The sequence below is a fragment of the Labrus mixtus genome, chromosome 20 (genome assembly GCF_963584025.1).
Source record: "Labrus mixtus chromosome 20, fLabMix1.1, whole genome shotgun sequence".
In the NCBI taxonomy this organism is placed as follows: Eukaryota; Metazoa; Chordata; class Actinopteri; order Labriformes; family Labridae; genus Labrus; species Labrus mixtus.
In genome coordinates this window covers 12568395-12586136 of record NC_083631.1, presented here as the reverse complement: position 1 = coordinate 12586136, position 17742 = coordinate 12568395, and the positions used below count along the sequence as shown (strand labels likewise).

The following is a 17742-nucleotide window of genomic DNA, read 5'->3' as shown; positions in this document are numbered from 1 at the left end:
GAAACTAAAGAAAAGGTGCAATTTGAAGGATGTGAATATTAGACAGGTTGGACCAAAAAACTCTGCTGCTGCTGTAACTTTAAATCAAAGTGACTGAAGGCGTTAGCTAAATGCTTTAAAAATGAAAACTTTTAGATGACAGTACATTTGAAGTCAGGATGTGACAAGAGAGGCTCATTTTCCCTCACACTCTTTTCTCGTCAGGTATTTTAAGCAGATTGCAAAGTCGGTGCGTTCCAATGGATCTGCATCATCCGGCTCTGAGGAGAACGCAGACGACTTCCTGGGATGCCTCAACATCCCTATGAACGTGAGCAAGATTTGAAAAAACTTTAAAACCGATTCTCTAAAACGAGATGGTGCAGAGTTGCGCTTACAAATCAAACACAAACCTCAAACAGATTCCTCGATACAGTTTGAGGAATTTCCCTGGAAGTAAGTCAGCAAACCGTCTGTTTTTCCATCATGCAGGAGATGCCTGTTGTTGGCTATGACACCTGGTTCAAGCTGGAGCCTCGATCTAGTACGTCTAAGGTTCAGGGAGAGTGTCACCTGATTCTGAAGCTCTTCACCTGCCAGGTATGTGCTGTAAAAAGCAATTCAGGATACAGTGAATGATGTAAAAAGTTTACAGCTTCTTCTTTTGTCTTTCAGCGAGACACAGATTTGTCTAAAAAGGACTCAAATGTCTCCATTCACAAGAAAATGCTGAGTCAGATTGTGGAGTATGAACACACTCATGTAAAGGTGACTGATCCTTCTTGCTGATGTTTGTTTAAAGTTTTATTTGGGAGTAAAATAAATTGTTTTTTTAAGATTTATTTTTGGGCTTTTTGCCTTTATTAAGGTAGGACAGTGGATAGAGTGAGTAATTGGGATTGAGAGTGAGGAATGACATGCTGGAGAGTATCCCGGGCAGCCCGCCTGGAGGACTACAGCCGCCGTATGTTGGGTGCGACCATGAACAGCCATCAGGCTGCCAACCACAAGGCCATCAGTGCCCTGTTTTGAATTATTTGATTGTCTGATTGCATTGCAGCTCACTAGTCTAACACACAACTCTAAGGTTGGACTTAGCATGGCCTCAAGTGGAAGGATTCTCAAACAATTCTGTTGTATCTAAGTGTGGTAAAAAAATAAAAAGTATGACTGCATGACAATCAGTGAAATCAGCCCCGACAGTCTGAAAATGGCAGTTTTGCACGACAGGAGACAGAACAGAACAGCATGTTTTTGTGAAGTGCATGTTCTTTTTTGATAGATCCAAAAAAAAAAATCTGCACTCTGAATATGACTTGTCTGAAGCTTGTCAGATTTAATTTTTCTACAGGCAGACTGGAACATCAGTGCATGAGCGTGGCCTTGTGTCCATCAGATTTGTAAAAAAAAAAAAAAAAAAGAGCATGTGCTGCTTATTTTAACACTCAGTTTTGTTATTTTTTTCAATTAGTGAAATTAAAGTGCATTATTTATAGTCTGTATGTCATTTTGTTAAGCTAACTTGAGTTTTCAATGAGTAATGGTGCATACAGTTTCTTGACACTTGTCGTTGTGATTTAATGTTCCCCTACCTCGTAATATTACAGAGAGAGCCTTATAACTGGAATGGGCAGGTTTGTCCCGCAGCGTGGACTGTGCTGACTCACCATGCTGTGCAAACTGATCTCTCACCTCTGCAGCAGGCCATTATGTGAGTTTAAATGGAGGAATTAAATTGATCAAATCAAACCTGAAAGCTTTAGAATCAGGTAAAAGCTGCCTCTTTTTTTTCCTGTTATTTAATTACAGTCGCTGGCAGTGCTACAGCAGCCACCACCGGACCCAGAGGGTGTGCTACTCCCTGCTGCTGCGCCTCCTGAGGACCATCGATGCAGAGTGGGACCCTGTCGCTGTGAGGGGAGACCTGGTAGGTGCTTCAGTCGAAAGAGAGAAAGTTTCATCGTCTGGAAACGCTCACTTCATTAGCTGAGCTCTTCACTGACATACATGAATGTTTTTGGTTCGGCCAAAAAATGTCTCCCAGCCGGTGTACTTTAAGCTATAACTGAGGGCCCTTCCTGTGTACAGGAGAGGCAGCTGTCAGACAGCTTCAGGCTGTACACAGAGCACTGCCTGTGTTTGATGAAGAACATGCGTCAGGTTTTCCCCTGCACCAGCGCCGCTGCCATTACACGCTACGAGCTCATGCTGAGGTAAAGTCACACTGCCATCACATCACATCACCTGTGGCGCCCATACTCGGTACACACACACACACACACACACACACACACACACACACACAGAGAGACTTCAAGCAGACGGTCTCTCAAGCTGTGTTGGATTCCTTACTCCCACAGAGATAAATACAAATTTCTTTTAACCTTTATCATTACTCATTATTCATTTGAAATGAAATTTGTGACACATCTGAAAAAAAACTGTAATTTACGGCAACATGTCGGTGACATAACTCCAAATTGACCTAATTTTACCTTAGATAATATGTTTTATTCTCTACATAATGCTTCCTTTTTACTGATTGATCAAATTCTGTCGAACAGTCTTAGAATTAGAATAAAGATTATGAAGATTAGAATAAATATCAGATTATGGAACTCTTTGCATTTAGAATGAATAAATAAATAAAATCATAAGCACTCCTCTTTTGGAGTCATGAATGTCCACAGTTGGTTTGTTTTTTTATTTAGATCCCAATTAGCTTTCGCAGAGCAGCAGCTTTTTTTTTTTCCTGGGATTAACGTGATTTACAAAATTACAATACAACCATACGCATAACATCCCAGTACAACCAACAACAATATAGCAATGTAACCATAACCCCTAACACACATCATAAAACCATACAATAACTAGTAATTAAAACATTAATCAATACATATGTAAACAAAACCAACAAACTCCTGGATGAAAAGAAAAAAATATATAAACTGTATACCGTAACAGCTCCGACTGAATCCATCAAGATCTATAAAATGAGCTATGGATGCCAATATGACCCTACTCCAAGGAATACCAATTTCGGAAACTTCTCTTTAAATAATGATCTTTAAGTTTCATTTTGAAACTATAAATGTTTTGGTGTTGTGTAACAGAATAAGGGAGTGAGTTCCATTCTTTCACTGCTCTGTACATCACAATGCTTTGAACTGATATGTTGGATTTTGGTCAAATGAAATGGCCTCCAATAGAATGCTTGGTGGGATAGGTGTGAGTATCTGAACTGAAGGACATTTGTTTTTTATAAAAGAAAGATTTAGCTGAGTTTTAGCTGTGATGACAGTCCTAATAAAAATGATTAATAGGTGCTGTAATCTATTTTTCACGTCCAACCAGGAAAGACATTCCCACATTTGTCCTAAAGCCACAAGAGTGAGCTTCCTTGAAATGAAGATCATGTTAACTTGTGAGAGTTTTGGAGACCCAACATACAACAAATTAGGGACCCTGGGATAAAATATACCACCCAGTAGTTGAACTGTTTTGGTGTCAAACCAATTAAAAGTCGACTATTTTTCTTTAGAAACTTCCCCAGTAAGAAGTCCAGCTCTGCCTAGTGATCAACACCTCAAATGACAGCTTCTCTACACCTCAGAGACACACACATGCTCACGCACACACACTCACAAAATCACAATCTAACAGTTCTAGCTGCATCCCTCCTCTCCTGCAGAGGTAATGCAGGACCCTACATGTTTTAACAGTGGACTTAATTCAGACATTGTAAAAGTTCTTCTTGCTTAACTCTAAAGACAGTGTGTTCGAGTAAAACGTGAAACTGGCATTTACGTGACTTTGAAAGCAGCAGTTGTTTTGTAATTGTATTTTTCCTGTTTGTGTACACCAGGGGGATTGGCTACATACAGAACATGCGGGCATTTAAGACTGTGTGTCCTCTTCGAAATGAGCTGCATTTGGACATCACCACTGCTGTCAAGGTAGAAAATAAATTTAAAAAAGAAAAAGAAATCAGCTGTTTTTATAGTAAGTGTATTTAAAGGGGCTCGTTGGAGTTTTTGACCACTAGGAGTGCTGTCCTGCAGTTTAAAGGATGAGGAGCAGGATGCAGTGCAATGCTTTATCGGATGAAATTCATAGCTGTTGGTATTTTTTGTTGGTATTAAAGAAAAAAGACCAGAAAGAGATGGTTTGTAATTGAAGCAGTCGATGCAGTGGTGAAATGTATCGCGCACTGTGAGCCTATAGAATGCATATCTTGTGATTAAATGAGATAAACTCAGTGTAAACAACATCAAATAATCTGAAGAGCTCTGAATCATTCTCCTGGAATTTTCTCATTATTTCAACAGAAAGGTAGTGCAGAGTGGTACGAGAGCTTAATCGCGCGGTATAAACCGGAGGAGGGGGTGAGTTTACACTCGTTTGAAGTAGAAATGCTTATCTTTCAGACTCTGGCTAAGTTAGAGCTGTTGTTCATTGCATTTTGATTTGTAGACTCTGGAGGATCAGCTGAAGAAGCTGGTCCAGGTGGTGGATGATGTCATTGCAGACGTGCAGAGAGCTCAGAACATCTATAACAACCTCTTCTACAGGTGATTATCAGTGCTCTACATCTCATCAGGGAAGCATATTACTATTGATTTGCCTTGTTTTTCTAATACCCTTCCATCATTTTGTTTTTGTTGCTCACAGTGCAGTGAAAGTGGATTTTCTCAGCATTTCATACAGGCAGTTGGAGAAACAGGTAGGTCATTAAAGGATGGGGCAAAGTTTTTTTTTTTTTTTGCTGAATTATTTGACTGCATTCTTTGGTCCTACAGGTAGCGGACGATGTTAATGTGGCGATGGAGCGGGTTTGTGGCACTCTGGAGCATGAGACCTCCAGACTGACTCAGACCATGGGAGAGACCATCTTTGAGCTCTTCATGTCCTTGAAAACCCTCAAAGGCTTTCGGGAGTTTCTTCCTCTAAAGTTGGTTATTAGTTTGTCTCATAGAAATACTCATATAGCATAATTTAATAAAAACACTCAGACTTGGGATGCATCTCCTTGATGAAATGTCAGCAAGGGGATGCAACCTCAACACTTCTCGTCAGCTTTTAAATGAATTAAAAAAAAAAGGTGTTGTGTTCCTCTCTGATAGGGATGCTAAAATGTTGGCCCTGACAGGATTTCATAACTGGTTCAAGTCCTCGATTCACAAGTGGCTGCAGATCATTCATGACCGATCTTGTGACAGGATTCGTAAAGCCGTGGAAACAGACAAGGTGAGAGGCTTGTGCACTCAGACTCTGTGACATGTGTGAGTTGGACAAAGTTGAAACAGAGTCCCATTTTCTTTTGTAGTGTACAAAATATGATGATTTAAGAGAATTATTGATTCATGAAGTAAAATCTGAAATATTGGGGCAGACACATGTGCAGAAACTGGAACGGCTGTTTAAGTTTGATGTGTTTAAACTTGCTAATTTTGTTCCAAACGCTTGGAAAAGAAGACAGGATATTCTGTTTAATTAGTTTGACTTGCTTTTGCTTTCTCTTGTTTCTTGACAATGAATATAGCTTACCTAGTGCAGTCTGACCCGGGAACGTTTTAATTTATGGTGTCATGTAAGCCCATGCGGGCTGGGCATATGGATGTATATATGACACAATAATAAAATAAAAAACTAAAACTAAAACTATGTATAGGATGAATAATTGTAAAAATAAAAAATAAATAAAAAAAATTAGTTTCTTCAAATTTATGGATGACCAGTTCCAAATGAATTTACAGAATATAAAGGTGTTTAAAATGCAGTGTACTGGTCAGGATTTATTTCCTTTAAAAATAAGTGATTCATCTTTAAATAAATACTTTATACCCAGCAACATCGGGTATGTAAATATCTCATTAACAGTTTATCCACATGTGCAAAATGTGTTTAAATGTAATATACTTATATTTAATGTATGATAAAGCCATGATAATTATAAAGCTTTCTTTGATTTTCCTACATCATTTGGGGATAGTTCAGTATGAGTTAAGTAACTTACAAATACAATAATGTTTTGACTGCCCAACTGGGGCTCTGACTTCTGCAGGGGTGGCCTGAAGTGTGACATGCACAAACTAGAATAAATGATTTACCTTTTCTATCCTCCCCAATAAAATCTAATTTCATAACATGGGATAAAGGCTCATTTTACTTTACGAGCAGCCTTTGCAAAAAAAATACCTAATAGTTGAATTTAACATTAGTCCTGCCTCTGGTAGGAGAAATAGTCAATTACAGCTTAGGATTTTGGGGCGTCTCCCAGGGTGGCCCATGCCACCCAGGCCACCCCCTGGACACGCCCCTGCCAACTGTTAATCACTCCTTTTAAATGCTTAAAGAGGTCATATTATGCCCTTTTGGGGTTCGTATATTTAATCTATGTACCTACTAAAGTATGTTCACAATAGCTAAAGTTAAAAAAAAGTGTCTGTTTTCATGTACTGCCGCTCCATGCACCGGCTCGCTTCTGACTCTCTCTCTAAGACTCTGAAGTGCCCACCTTCAGAGTCCCCACGTGTGCCAAGTCTGATCTGATTGGTCGGCCTGTCGGCTCTGCGTTTCCGCGGACTTTGAATTTTTGCAAATAGATGTGCCTAAACATGCACAGGACACTTGGAAAACACACTAAAGAGCATATAAAACCAGAAAAAGCATAATATGGGCCCTTTAATGTTTGGTTGGAATTAAGTATTACTACCTTCAAAGAAAGTCTAATGATTAATAAAATTGATTTTACATTAAAAATAATGTTCCTTGTTTTGTTTTTCAAAAACTACGAGTATCACATGTTGCAAGTTGTGCTTTTGTGTGTTGTGTGCAGCTGGAGCCTGTGCAGCAGGCTAAGCACAGCTCCTCAGCAGTGGAAGTGACAGCATGCTTCAGCCAGGTACGTGAGATCTGGCTCCAGCTAGGGTGGCCCGACTCTGCAGGGGCCTTCATCTTCATCACCCGATTGACAGATGTGAGTACCATCTCCAGTGTTAACCACGCTCCTGTACACACATAAATACATTTTTGAAGTATAAGAGTTTAAGCCCAAAAAAAAGGGAACGGAGATTTGAAAAACTGAGGTCCTGTATTTTATGTGTCTCAGAATTTCTGCAGCGAGGCGGTGTGCTACTCTGAGATGATAACTCGCAAGATTGAGAGGAACCAGCTGGGTCGAGACCACAAGAGCTTCACAGTGCAGGTAATGCCTGTAGCACAACAGAACAGGGGGTGGGAGCGCAATGACGTAGGAAGTAAATGTCAGCAAGTGTTCTCCCTGGCAACACAAAGGGCTCAGCGGGAGATCAGATATGTTTACACTCAAAAAAGGGAGCAGTTTCCTCTTGTTGTCTTCAATCATTCACATACGCACGCTGTTCCTCCACTCCTCTGTAGCCTTGCCTCTTTTCCTTCTCTGTTTCTCCACCTCTGCCCTCTGTTTTTCATCTCTTCTGTTTTCCTCCTCGCTTTCTCTCTAGCTGTGCATCGCCCTGAACAACACGGAGCACGTGCGGGTTTTCCTGGGTCACCTGCCTCGTGACCTGGACTGGCAAGGTGTGGAGCGGGCCATGGAGGAGTCCTGCGGGCCGGACGGGAAGGAGCAGGTTTACAAGGCACTCAACGGGCAGCTGTTTAACGTGGACCTGGACCTGCAGAGAGAAGCCAAACGTCTTATTGCACTGCTCACAGACAAGGTGCCCTACAAACAGCATAATTGCTGAGTAACTTTACTTAAAATGTTGAGTCATGGTTACACATATTCAATTTGTCACTCCCAATGGAAACCTTATAACTCCACTCTTGGTTATTTATATGCGCCAAAGGTTATGGAGGAAGCTTTGTGTGGTGAGGTTTTATGTAACATTCACATAACTGAATACAAGATTATTATTCATTATTCAAGTAATTGATATATTGAAGCTACAGGCTTTAAAAAATATATAAATAATACTTCGCCTTGGCAAAGGTACACTGAATCATGCTGTGAATGTATTTTTGCAATTTTTCCCCCTGCATCTTAACTGTGCACATGTGCACACACATGCACAGGTATGAGTGAATTATTTTTTTATTTTTTTTTGCAGATGCTGCCTGAGCTGCGGAGGTACATTCAGCACATCAGCCTGTCTCCAGACTCCATCAACAACGACGATGTAAGGCCCAGTAATTAGTTTTCTGCATGACACTCGTTCTTGTATCAGTTGTGTTTGCAGCTGTAGTACTTATGCATTATGTTTTAATGTAATGTTCTCCCAGGCTGTGTCCCCATTGATGAAATACTTACAAGACACTATGAGCATCCTCACGGACAACCTTGTGAAGGAGAATCTGACTAGGTAATTATCTACTCCTCCTCGCTGCTGGTATGACTTCATTTGTTTTCTATTTACTGTAGCTGCAATGAACATTAATAAATACAACAATCTGAGAGAATATTGTGGCACAGTCTGGATATAAAAAAAAGTCTATTTCTGTCTGGTGAGCCTGTGCATGGAATGATAAGAGTGTAGGGAAAGTCATCAGTGCATAATTATGAAACCAATCAAGAAGGAATATACGACAGAATACATTACAACAACACAAAATCAAGTACACATACAACACCTCCTGCTGACCAACCAGGTGGTAAATCATATGTTTACATTTCTGACTTTGGCACCTTGTTTTTTGACACTAAGGTTAAAGCTGGACAAATGAGCCATCTTGAAACATGCACCATAAAGCTCATGTCCAGTCCATGTTTCCTTTGTCATGCACACAAATAACAAAAAGAGCTAATCAGTCAATAATTGACTTGTAAACTAGGACATTATATCTTTCTTTGACATCACTATTGTTGCGCCATCTTGAAATGTTCATCATAGAGCTCACGTCCGGTTTGTTTCTTTTTTTTCTTTGGCTTACACATTAAGCGGAGTGTCATCGGGCAAAAAATGTCAAATCATTTTGAAAGGGTGAATGCCTTTGGACCTGAATAAGACATACGACACATGAATATCATAACAGACTGTTCCTTCTGGCCAAACTCAGTGTTCCTTCTTCTCTAAATCTGTTTTGTTTAGTCTGCTGTACGAGGAGAAAACTGCGACCACTTTGACACATTTCCTGCTTGAACTCATCCTCATTATACTTTTATCAATGAAAGCGTACAAGGCTAAGTGAGGGCACAGGAGTGTAATTAGAAGCTCATGATGAACACAAAAGCGTGGGTGTCTCATTCTCGCAGAGTTCTCCAAAGCATGTGGGAGCTTCTGCTGCGGATGATCCTGGATGCGGTCGCGGAAAACAGGGGTGTTCAGGTGGAGTTCTACAACCGCTTCCAGTACACAGTCGAGGTGAGTGATCACTCAATTCAATCACACTCTGTCTCTCTCTCTCTCTCTCTCTCTCTCTCTCTCTCTCTGTAAAGATTTGAAGCTCTGCTGTTACTGTCAGCCTTTAATCAGTGCTGTATGCTCGCTGTTTTGCAATCATTACCATAAATTAGATATTTATAAAGTCGCCAGAGAGTAATTCAGAAGCAACGCAGGCTCCTTCATGAATGACAATATGGCTAGCTGTAGGTCTACCTTATTCTTTATGCCAGTATGAGCAGCTGGCTTTGCATGGGACCGATTTGCATGCAAAGTCGTGGCATGCTGCACAAGTGGGCCGACTTTGGCAGACAGATATGGCGTTTGGCTGCCAGAGGTTTCATGCTGTTTGTGTGAAAGACACGTCTATTTATTAGTCTGGGACTTCCTTCTATCAAAATCCGAGGGTTGAGCGTTATGACTCCAAGCTGGAGTGTTACTTTTATTATAGTTACATAACTCTCTCGCATGTTTTAGACCCTGTTGCAGTTTCTCCACGCCAAAGGAGAGCGCCTTGTACTGGAAGATATGAAGAGTGGAGACTACAAGGCATGACTTCTTCTTACAAATTCATTTTTTGTTTATGTGTGTGTGTGTGTGTTTTCTTTCCCGTTCTAACTTTACTCATCCCGCTGTAGGCCCTGGATGAGGAGCTCAGGCTGAACAAATGTTCCTCATTTGAGCTGATTGAACAGTACTATCTGGAGAAGATTTCCCTACAGGTGTGTTTCGACTCCCCGGGCTGACAATTTCATTTTGGCTCCAAAGTAGACAGAGGTGTATCGATTGGACAACTCGACACTCTGTCTTCTTGTGTTTTACCCTGATTGAAAATCCGCTTGAAAAACAAGTTTCTGTCCGTCAAAGCAGCCTTTTTAATTTGGAAGTGAGCACTGCAGACGTTTCTGATAAGGTTAATTCAAATTAGTTTAGCTTTTAAGTTAATACAACTTAGTGTGACTGCACATTTACATGCAGATGTTAATTGTAGTATCTGAAAACCTGTTGAATATTTCAGAAAACACTCAAACACACCCGTTACGGCCGGATCAGTGTGAAGTGCTACTATGACGCTCCAGAGCAGAGGCTGACGGTGGAGATTCTGCACGCCGCAGATATAATCGCACTGGATGCCAACGGTAAAACACAATCAGATTCAAACATACGGGTCTTGTTTTTTAAAGTTGCGATGCTGATCAAAGATCTGGTCCTCCCCAGGTCTTAGTGACCCGTTTGTCATAGTGGAGCTCTGTCCACACCACCTTTTCCCATTGGCCAAGAGTCAACGCACCCAAGTCAAACTCAAGACGCTTCACCCAGTATTCGACGAGCTCTTTTACTTGTGAGTCCAACTTCCCTCTCCTTCACTTCACACTTTTATCTCTGTATTTCTGGAGTTTGTAGCATGTATTGTTGTTTTTGTAGCTTTGTGTTTGTCTCCTTTTCTGTTTGTCTGTATATCTCTTTGTTTGTCTCCATCCATCTCTCTTTCTATATATTTACTATGTTTCGTCACTTGCTTTTAAGGCTCTTAACCTGCCTGTCTCTGTCCCACTTTGTTCAGCCCATCCAGTCACAGTAGATGACTGTTCACACAAAAGGGGTGTGGTTCTGCTCCAGGTTTCTGTCAGTTGCCATGTGCCTTCTCATAGAAGATAAATGCTTGATCGTTTTAAGGGATATGAGAAAAGGACTAGGCCTTCTCTTTGTGTTAAGTCTCACAATAAAACTTGATTTTCTGTTCGTTTTCTGTGTCTTGCAGCCATGTGAGTCCTGAGCAGTACAGACACAGGTACGCCTGTTTGACATTCACTGTGATGGACTACGACTGGCTTTCCACCAACGACTTTGCCGGTGAAGCCGTGGCTCCTCTCAGCGACTTCTGCTGGCCAGGGAGGCCGAACGCCTCAGCAGCCGGCAAGAGCGTCCAGCCCGTCATCCTCCACCTTTCTCGCAGTAAACCAAGTGGTGTGTGTGTCAGGTTTTCGTTTCTTTTTTCTTCTTCTTTTTTTCACACAAACATAATATCAGCTTCCTGGTAGACCTCAGGGTATAGGTGTGGGTTTCCAATTACTTCTCCAATACGACATGAAAAGCCATTCAATCTAGAGATATTTGTGTCAGGTGCGGGAACCGCTCTCATCTGTTTGCTCTCCCCTCCAGAGAAGCCAATCATGAGGATGCTGGACGCTCGCATCGGAGACAGGGAGGCTCAGGAGTTTGTCCGCAGGCTGAAGGAGATTGAGAAGTCAATGGAAGAGGAGTAACACGCTGTCAGCGCTGCCTGTAATGATGTTTGCTGACCACGTCTTGTGACATGTGCTTTTGAACTGGTACAATGTTTACAATGTTTGACTTTTTTGTCCAATGTCATTGTTTGATCAGTAATTATACCAAAATGAAAAAGAAGTCAAAGTGAAGCTTATTGCTGCTTTCTAACTGGGAGATAAACATCCTGTCACTGTGCCACCCTATGCTGTCTAAGTCAAACAATATTTTAATGGAAAGTTGATCCTAAATGGTACTAGTCTATATTTTTTGTAATGAGGTAATTGTTATATTTGTTGTATAATCTTTGAAATGATAGTTTTAAAAGTACAAAAATATATTGTGGAAGTAGCTTATGTATCCTTTGGTTTTTTAGTCAGAGTCTAAATCTATACCTCAGAGTTCACTGTTATCAAGATTTGTCATACTACCTAAGATAACTTACATGAAACCCTGTGAGGGGATTTGAAAGCTTGATCCCACATTAATTTGCCTCATCACACCCAGGCTAAATTACAAACAGTCAGGCATAAAATACCTATGACATGAAGAAAAAGACAAAAGACATAGCTTTGGGGAATATTGTGAGGCTTTCAGTTTTAATGCCGGTCAGACAGCAGCTGCTGTACGTTCCCCTGAGGCAACTCAACGCGGCACAGGTTCATTTGACTTTTCAGATTGCTCTTCACAAAGCTCCTGATGGGTCATTGAAGGGGCCAAAACCCATGGGTTGGGAAGACAAATTCTTTCAATTCAGCTCCTTCGGGCTGTCTTGCAGCCTCGAGTCAATGTCTCTTGCAGGAATTGATGTGACAGTTTGTTGGCAGCGTGCTAATTTAAACTTGTACTAACTCAGTTCACTGACAGACAGATTCTTCTGTCATGTGCAATGGAGGAAAATTAGCTGAACAAATACGAGGTTCATTTAGAAAACTGGTGAGGCTATACATGTGTATGTGTAATTAGGGTGACCATATTTTCAAACCTCCAAATCGGAACACTTTAATTTTACCATACCCACATGTATCAACCCGTTTGCTCTTTTTAATATGCTTATGTGTGCAGAACTACTACAGTATTACTCCTGCACCTTGTGTCTCCTCTGTGGGGGACAACAGGAGCTATATTTAGAACCGTTCATACTTTCATGGTTATAGGGAAACACCAGGGGACCCTAATTTCCGATAATTGGACAGGAGGAAAGCCACTCTGATGCCCCCAAAGTTAAAACGATTTGTGGCACAGTGGGTGGCTCCATGACCAGATGGTAGAGCTTCAAAAAATATGTATTAGGTGAAACCCGGCTAATTGCAGTTAATGAGCTCATGTAGCATTCTGAAGGTTTCTGAAAACAGCCAATAAACACGGCAAAGTCTTTCTCATCCTGACAATTCATCAATGCAGACTCATCACAGGCTTGTAATGGGCAAAATCTGAGTCTGAATCATCGTATGAGACTTAATCTCTGGAGTTAAATAAAAAGGAAGCATAATGAACCTGTGCAGTAGCATAATTAGACCTAAGGGGCAAGGCTGCCTGCAGTAGCCTTCAGTGGTCTGACCAGCATAATTTAACACCAGCTCTTTACAGTCCTCTTAAACTATGTGTAGTGGCTGTAACTTAAAAAATAAAAGGGGGGTGGGGGGGGGGGGGGGGGGTCTTAAAGATTGGTTCAAAATACAGGGATATGACTACAACATGGAATCAAACATCATGGGGAGAATAAGAACTTGTTATGCAATTACTAAAAAAAAACACAAAACAAGCTAAATCTGGCAACACCTTTATAATGTAGTAGCCGATATTTTAGTCTAGTAGCAGTTATTTAGCATGCTAATATTTTTGTAGCTAGCCTTAAAGCCCAGTTTCCTGGGCAGCATTTGAACTGAATGTCAAACCGTTTTACTTCTTTAAATGTTCTGGACTAACACGCTTTGTTTGAGTTCACTTTGTCAGCCCTCCATGTTTGTTACTAACGACTTTGATGTGGATCTCTTGTGTCATCCTCTTTAGAGCTGGCCTGAGGATGCTAATGAACAGTAAAACTGGCTACAAAAAAAACTCAGAATATGAAAAAAAAATTGGAATATCCCAAATGTTGTGTCTCCATTGTCTGACAAGTATTCTTAACTGATATTGAATTGTAATTGTTCAGTTAAATGATTACCAATCTGACTTCAATAGAAATAGGTCTTGTTATGTTTGAGAAAGCTGGCTGTACAGTCCACTTACTGCCATAAATGTGGCTTAAAGTCTAAAATTGGATACAAGATGAGGCAGTTTGTGTGTACTTATATCAGCTACACACAAAAAAAGGACAAAAAAAAGGGGTGAAAATATGTGGAGTAACTGTTTGCATGTTAAAAAAAAACATTTTTAACAATTATACACAACTTAGGCCTTCAGGAGTTGTTCATGAATGTTGTCTATTTGAGATTTAGCCGTTTTCTACTAAAGCAAATGCATAACAAAATAGAAACATGTGTAGTACAGAAAAACACTGTAGCAAATAACAAGAACTTAGCAACTTAGCGTCGGTGTGAAGGCTGTCGACGTTCACAGTAATAATAAGCATTTTGATAGTGATGTAATCTCTTACGGTAGCTGCTTGTGTAGTGCTTTGTCGTTTCCCCGTGGAGCTGTGTGGACGAAGCAAATTTAAAAAACATATCCACGCCCGGAGAGCGTAGTCGCATTTACAGCGACGATTGTTCAGGTGTTCAAGAAGCCTGCCTTACTAAACAGGAGCGGGGAATCCTTTCAGTCCATCTGCTTGCCTTTGTGTTTCATTTCTGTTTCAGAAGATGTTGCAGGCAGCATTAGCTTTGACACCGATCACTTTCTTTAATTGTTGGTATATTAGTTTAAACGCCCACCATGTTTTATTTTAACATATCAAAGAAAAACAGATGGACTTCTGAATGATAGTCGAGTAGTTAATTGGTCCTTTGACAGAGATATTCTTCATTTTGAGTGATAAGATTTTCTCTGCTTTATTGTGATAACTACACACACACACACACACACACACACAAAATCACTTTGCTCAAAACATGTATTATATATATTCATAAAAGCTACAAAACTATCATGGATATATAATACGTTCACAATAAATATCAGATGTTTACAGATTTCTAACTTTATTTGGAGGTCACATTCAATTTATCAAGGACGGTTTCAATGAAATGTTTTTTTTTCTTGGCGACTTTCTCCTATCAAATTCACTTGTCTTTGTTCAGCCGCAGTATAATAGATGTCCTCATGTTGCCTCTCAGAAAGGACATCTGGTCAGTATTAGTTGAGTAAATTGACTTCATCATGGTGATGTTTAAATTAAAAGCAAATATGATACGTCTTTAAATGTTCAGTGAAATCGGTGGTATTATCATAGTATTCATTTCCTTAAAAGTGTATTTCATGAAATACTATTTTATGGCCTTAAAGGGGAAAAAATATTTCAGTTTGAAAAAAAAAATGGAAAAGGACATCATACTGTGAATTATCAGGATATCATCACTGTTTAGTTTCATTACCCTTTAGTGCAGATATGGTCTTCTTCATTCCAGGTTCTTGAATTGTTGTTAAATTGAGTATTTGGGTTGTCGTTTGCTGTCCAAAATCTTAAGGCAAAAGCTGCTGAAATCTATCTTCAAGAGGCAAAATGTCTTCAATTGATTCTTGCTAAAGTGAATTATTTGTCCTTGAACTGATAATGCCTGTGTTACTGTTTATTGGATTATACCTTTAAGAGATGTCTATGAACTTGAATAAAGATTGTATTTAAACTTAAATATTGTGTCTTCACTGGTATGAGCTTACAGTATGTCTTCATTAGTAAGTGTTTAAAATATTTCTGAACAAATGTTGGGGGGGGGGGGGGGTCACTTGATTTTTCCTGAAAATGTCATCATTCACACGATGTACGCTCACCACTGTCTCGCCGTCTTTCCTCGACCTTTAATATGTCACCTTGGCTCTGAAGCAGCTACCTGCAGATCAAACACATGCTGTCACACCAAAGCAGCCTTGAAGATCTCCTTATGATCGTAGATTACGGTGACAAGGATTCCTCATAGTATCTATGAGCGCTTGCTCTTTGTTGAATGCAAGTCAATTGATTTTAAATTAGACAGCCAGTGATGACTGAATAGTATTGAATCTTACTGGCTGAGGTGTGAAGAGAGACCTAATGCAGACACAATGCCCTCGAGTCAGTCCGTCTTTGTAACCTCACAGCTCTATGCGTCTTCAATGTCCTCATTCAAGTCGATACGTCTCTAACTCTCATGTATTATGGATTGGAAACAACAGGCTGCCTCGAAAACATATGTGTGTATTTCTATTTTGGGCTTTTGATTCTAACCACTAGATGTCCTCACAAATTTACAAATGCGGTAATGAGCTTGCTGGTTGTGTATTCCTGTTTGGTCTTTTCTGAAGGCACAGAATATCGTCCTCCTTCATTCAGCGGTAAAAACATCTGTGACTTTGAAGCTTATTTGGAGGATTTAAACGACCACCTTGTGTTTTGAAATAGTGCTGATATGGCTCTCTGAAGGCAAATGTGCATGTATCACTAAAGAGCTGTTTTTATATAAAACAGTTATATTTATGTATATCTGCATAATGTGTGTAAAAACTGCAGTGCAGTTTGAGGTCTTTTTTTTTCCTACCCATCTCTGATCAATTATTCCTGCTGATGAATGTTGAAACTGTTAATGGATACTCATTGAGTAGTTGTTTGAGAGGTCACATAGAAGCCTCTTATGTGAGATATAAGTTTTTTTGGCAGCAGGGGCAGAGAGGTGGGAGCTTTCAGTCGCTGTTGATCTCCAGGAATGTTGGCAGAGTCTCTCTGTGTTGCTGCTGCTCCTGTGCTGGCTTTGGCTGATACATTTAACAGTGCTGTGATCCTGCTGCCTCTTATCTCCCCTCAAACAACCTTAATCCCCCCCACACACACACACACACGATAATGTTACACTGCAGAGCCTGACCCCCTCCCGTTGAAGCAGCTGAACCTGCATGGAACACCCCCCAAAAACAAACACACACACACACTCACACACTCAGACACTCCTCCACTGTCCTATCTGAGATTTGAGATTACACACCTGCAGAGTCTCTGACGTGGCACTGCTCTGCTTTCCTGTAAAGGCTGGGAAACTCCACCACATACATTCATGTTTGCTGAGGGGGAGGCTATCATGTGCTAACCTGCATGTGCTCGCATGCAGCGTTATTTTCAAGTCAGAGAGAGATCAAGGAATGAACTTGAAAAGATTCTTCTGGCGAAAAAGAAAATTCTTAAATATTGTTATACATCATAATACCAGATTTAAAAAAGGCTGCTACAGCTATGATTCTTTGAAAACAAAGTAGGTACCTCAAGAAGAGATATTTAAGCACCTGTCATCTGCAGGTGCATCCTTTGACATTGTCGCGTCAGCATAATCAGGCACTTCTGAACTTGGCCTCTTGTCTCCAGCATATATGATGAGGTGCGGGTGAAGAGAGGCCAACACAGCGAGGCCTTTGTGGCTTCAGGGGCCTCCATCCAAGTGACTAGAGATAACATTGGACAGCTTGCCTCTGAGGAATGCATTTGGGACAGTGCTTGGGCCAAAGCCAGAGACTTCACCGAGCCTTTTAACAGAACCAAGCACAGAATCATCCTTTCAGTTTACACAGAGCAGTTTCAACAGATTACAATACAGTGAGTGAGTGAGTGAGAGAGTGGCCCCATCCCTAACAGGCCTGAATGAGCTCTTATTAGATTTATCCCACTGTAAAAGTGCTAAGTGCTCGAGGGCTCCCGAGACAATTCAAAGAATCGGGGAAACAGGGGAAATCCAGACTCGTGCTAAACATTAGCAAGAACAAGTTGAAATACAAGTTCCATCATTGTCATAGTTGTGCTGCCAGTAAGAAAAACTTAAGCTGAATAGATTTTTGATAATGTCTTTAGATGGAATAGTGAAAAAAAAAAGGTGACGCTAAGTTTCGCATTTAGGGCAGGGATTAAAAATGGCAACAAATGACTAATGAGCGACGTTGATCATTTTATGTGTGTGTGTGTGTGTGTGTGTGTGTGTGTGTGTGTGTGTGTGTGTGTGTGTGTGTGTGTGTG

At 40.5% G+C, this 17742-nt stretch overlaps 1 protein-coding gene across 1 annotated transcript in view; it reads left to right on the top strand.

Annotated features, from left to right (window-relative positions):
- Positions 1-11960, top strand: part of baiap3 (BAI1 associated protein 3) — a 36299-nt gene extending 24339 nt beyond the window's left edge. The window contains exons 11-34 of the mRNA XM_061026613.1: positions 205-310; positions 472-579; positions 655-747; positions 1587-1690; positions 1789-1906; positions 2068-2192; positions 3848-3938; positions 4311-4367; positions 4456-4553; positions 4654-4705; positions 4782-4933; positions 5106-5229; positions 6821-6961; positions 7094-7189; positions 7467-7682; positions 8073-8141; positions 8245-8324; positions 9215-9323; positions 9819-9890; positions 9980-10063; positions 10360-10480; positions 10560-10683; positions 11104-11309; positions 11505-11960. Of these exons, the coding sequence (XP_060882596.1) occupies positions 205-310; positions 472-579; positions 655-747; positions 1587-1690; positions 1789-1906; positions 2068-2192; positions 3848-3938; positions 4311-4367; positions 4456-4553; positions 4654-4705; positions 4782-4933; positions 5106-5229; positions 6821-6961; positions 7094-7189; positions 7467-7682; positions 8073-8141; positions 8245-8324; positions 9215-9323; positions 9819-9890; positions 9980-10063; positions 10360-10480; positions 10560-10683; positions 11104-11309; positions 11505-11608 (2650 nt within the window). The 3' untranslated portion in view covers positions 11609-11960. The remainder of the gene's footprint in view (positions 1-204; positions 311-471; positions 580-654; positions 748-1586; positions 1691-1788; positions 1907-2067; positions 2193-3847; positions 3939-4310; positions 4368-4455; positions 4554-4653; positions 4706-4781; positions 4934-5105; positions 5230-6820; positions 6962-7093; positions 7190-7466; positions 7683-8072; positions 8142-8244; positions 8325-9214; positions 9324-9818; positions 9891-9979; positions 10064-10359; positions 10481-10559; positions 10684-11103; positions 11310-11504) is intronic.
- Positions 11961-17742: the final 5782 nt, after the last annotated feature.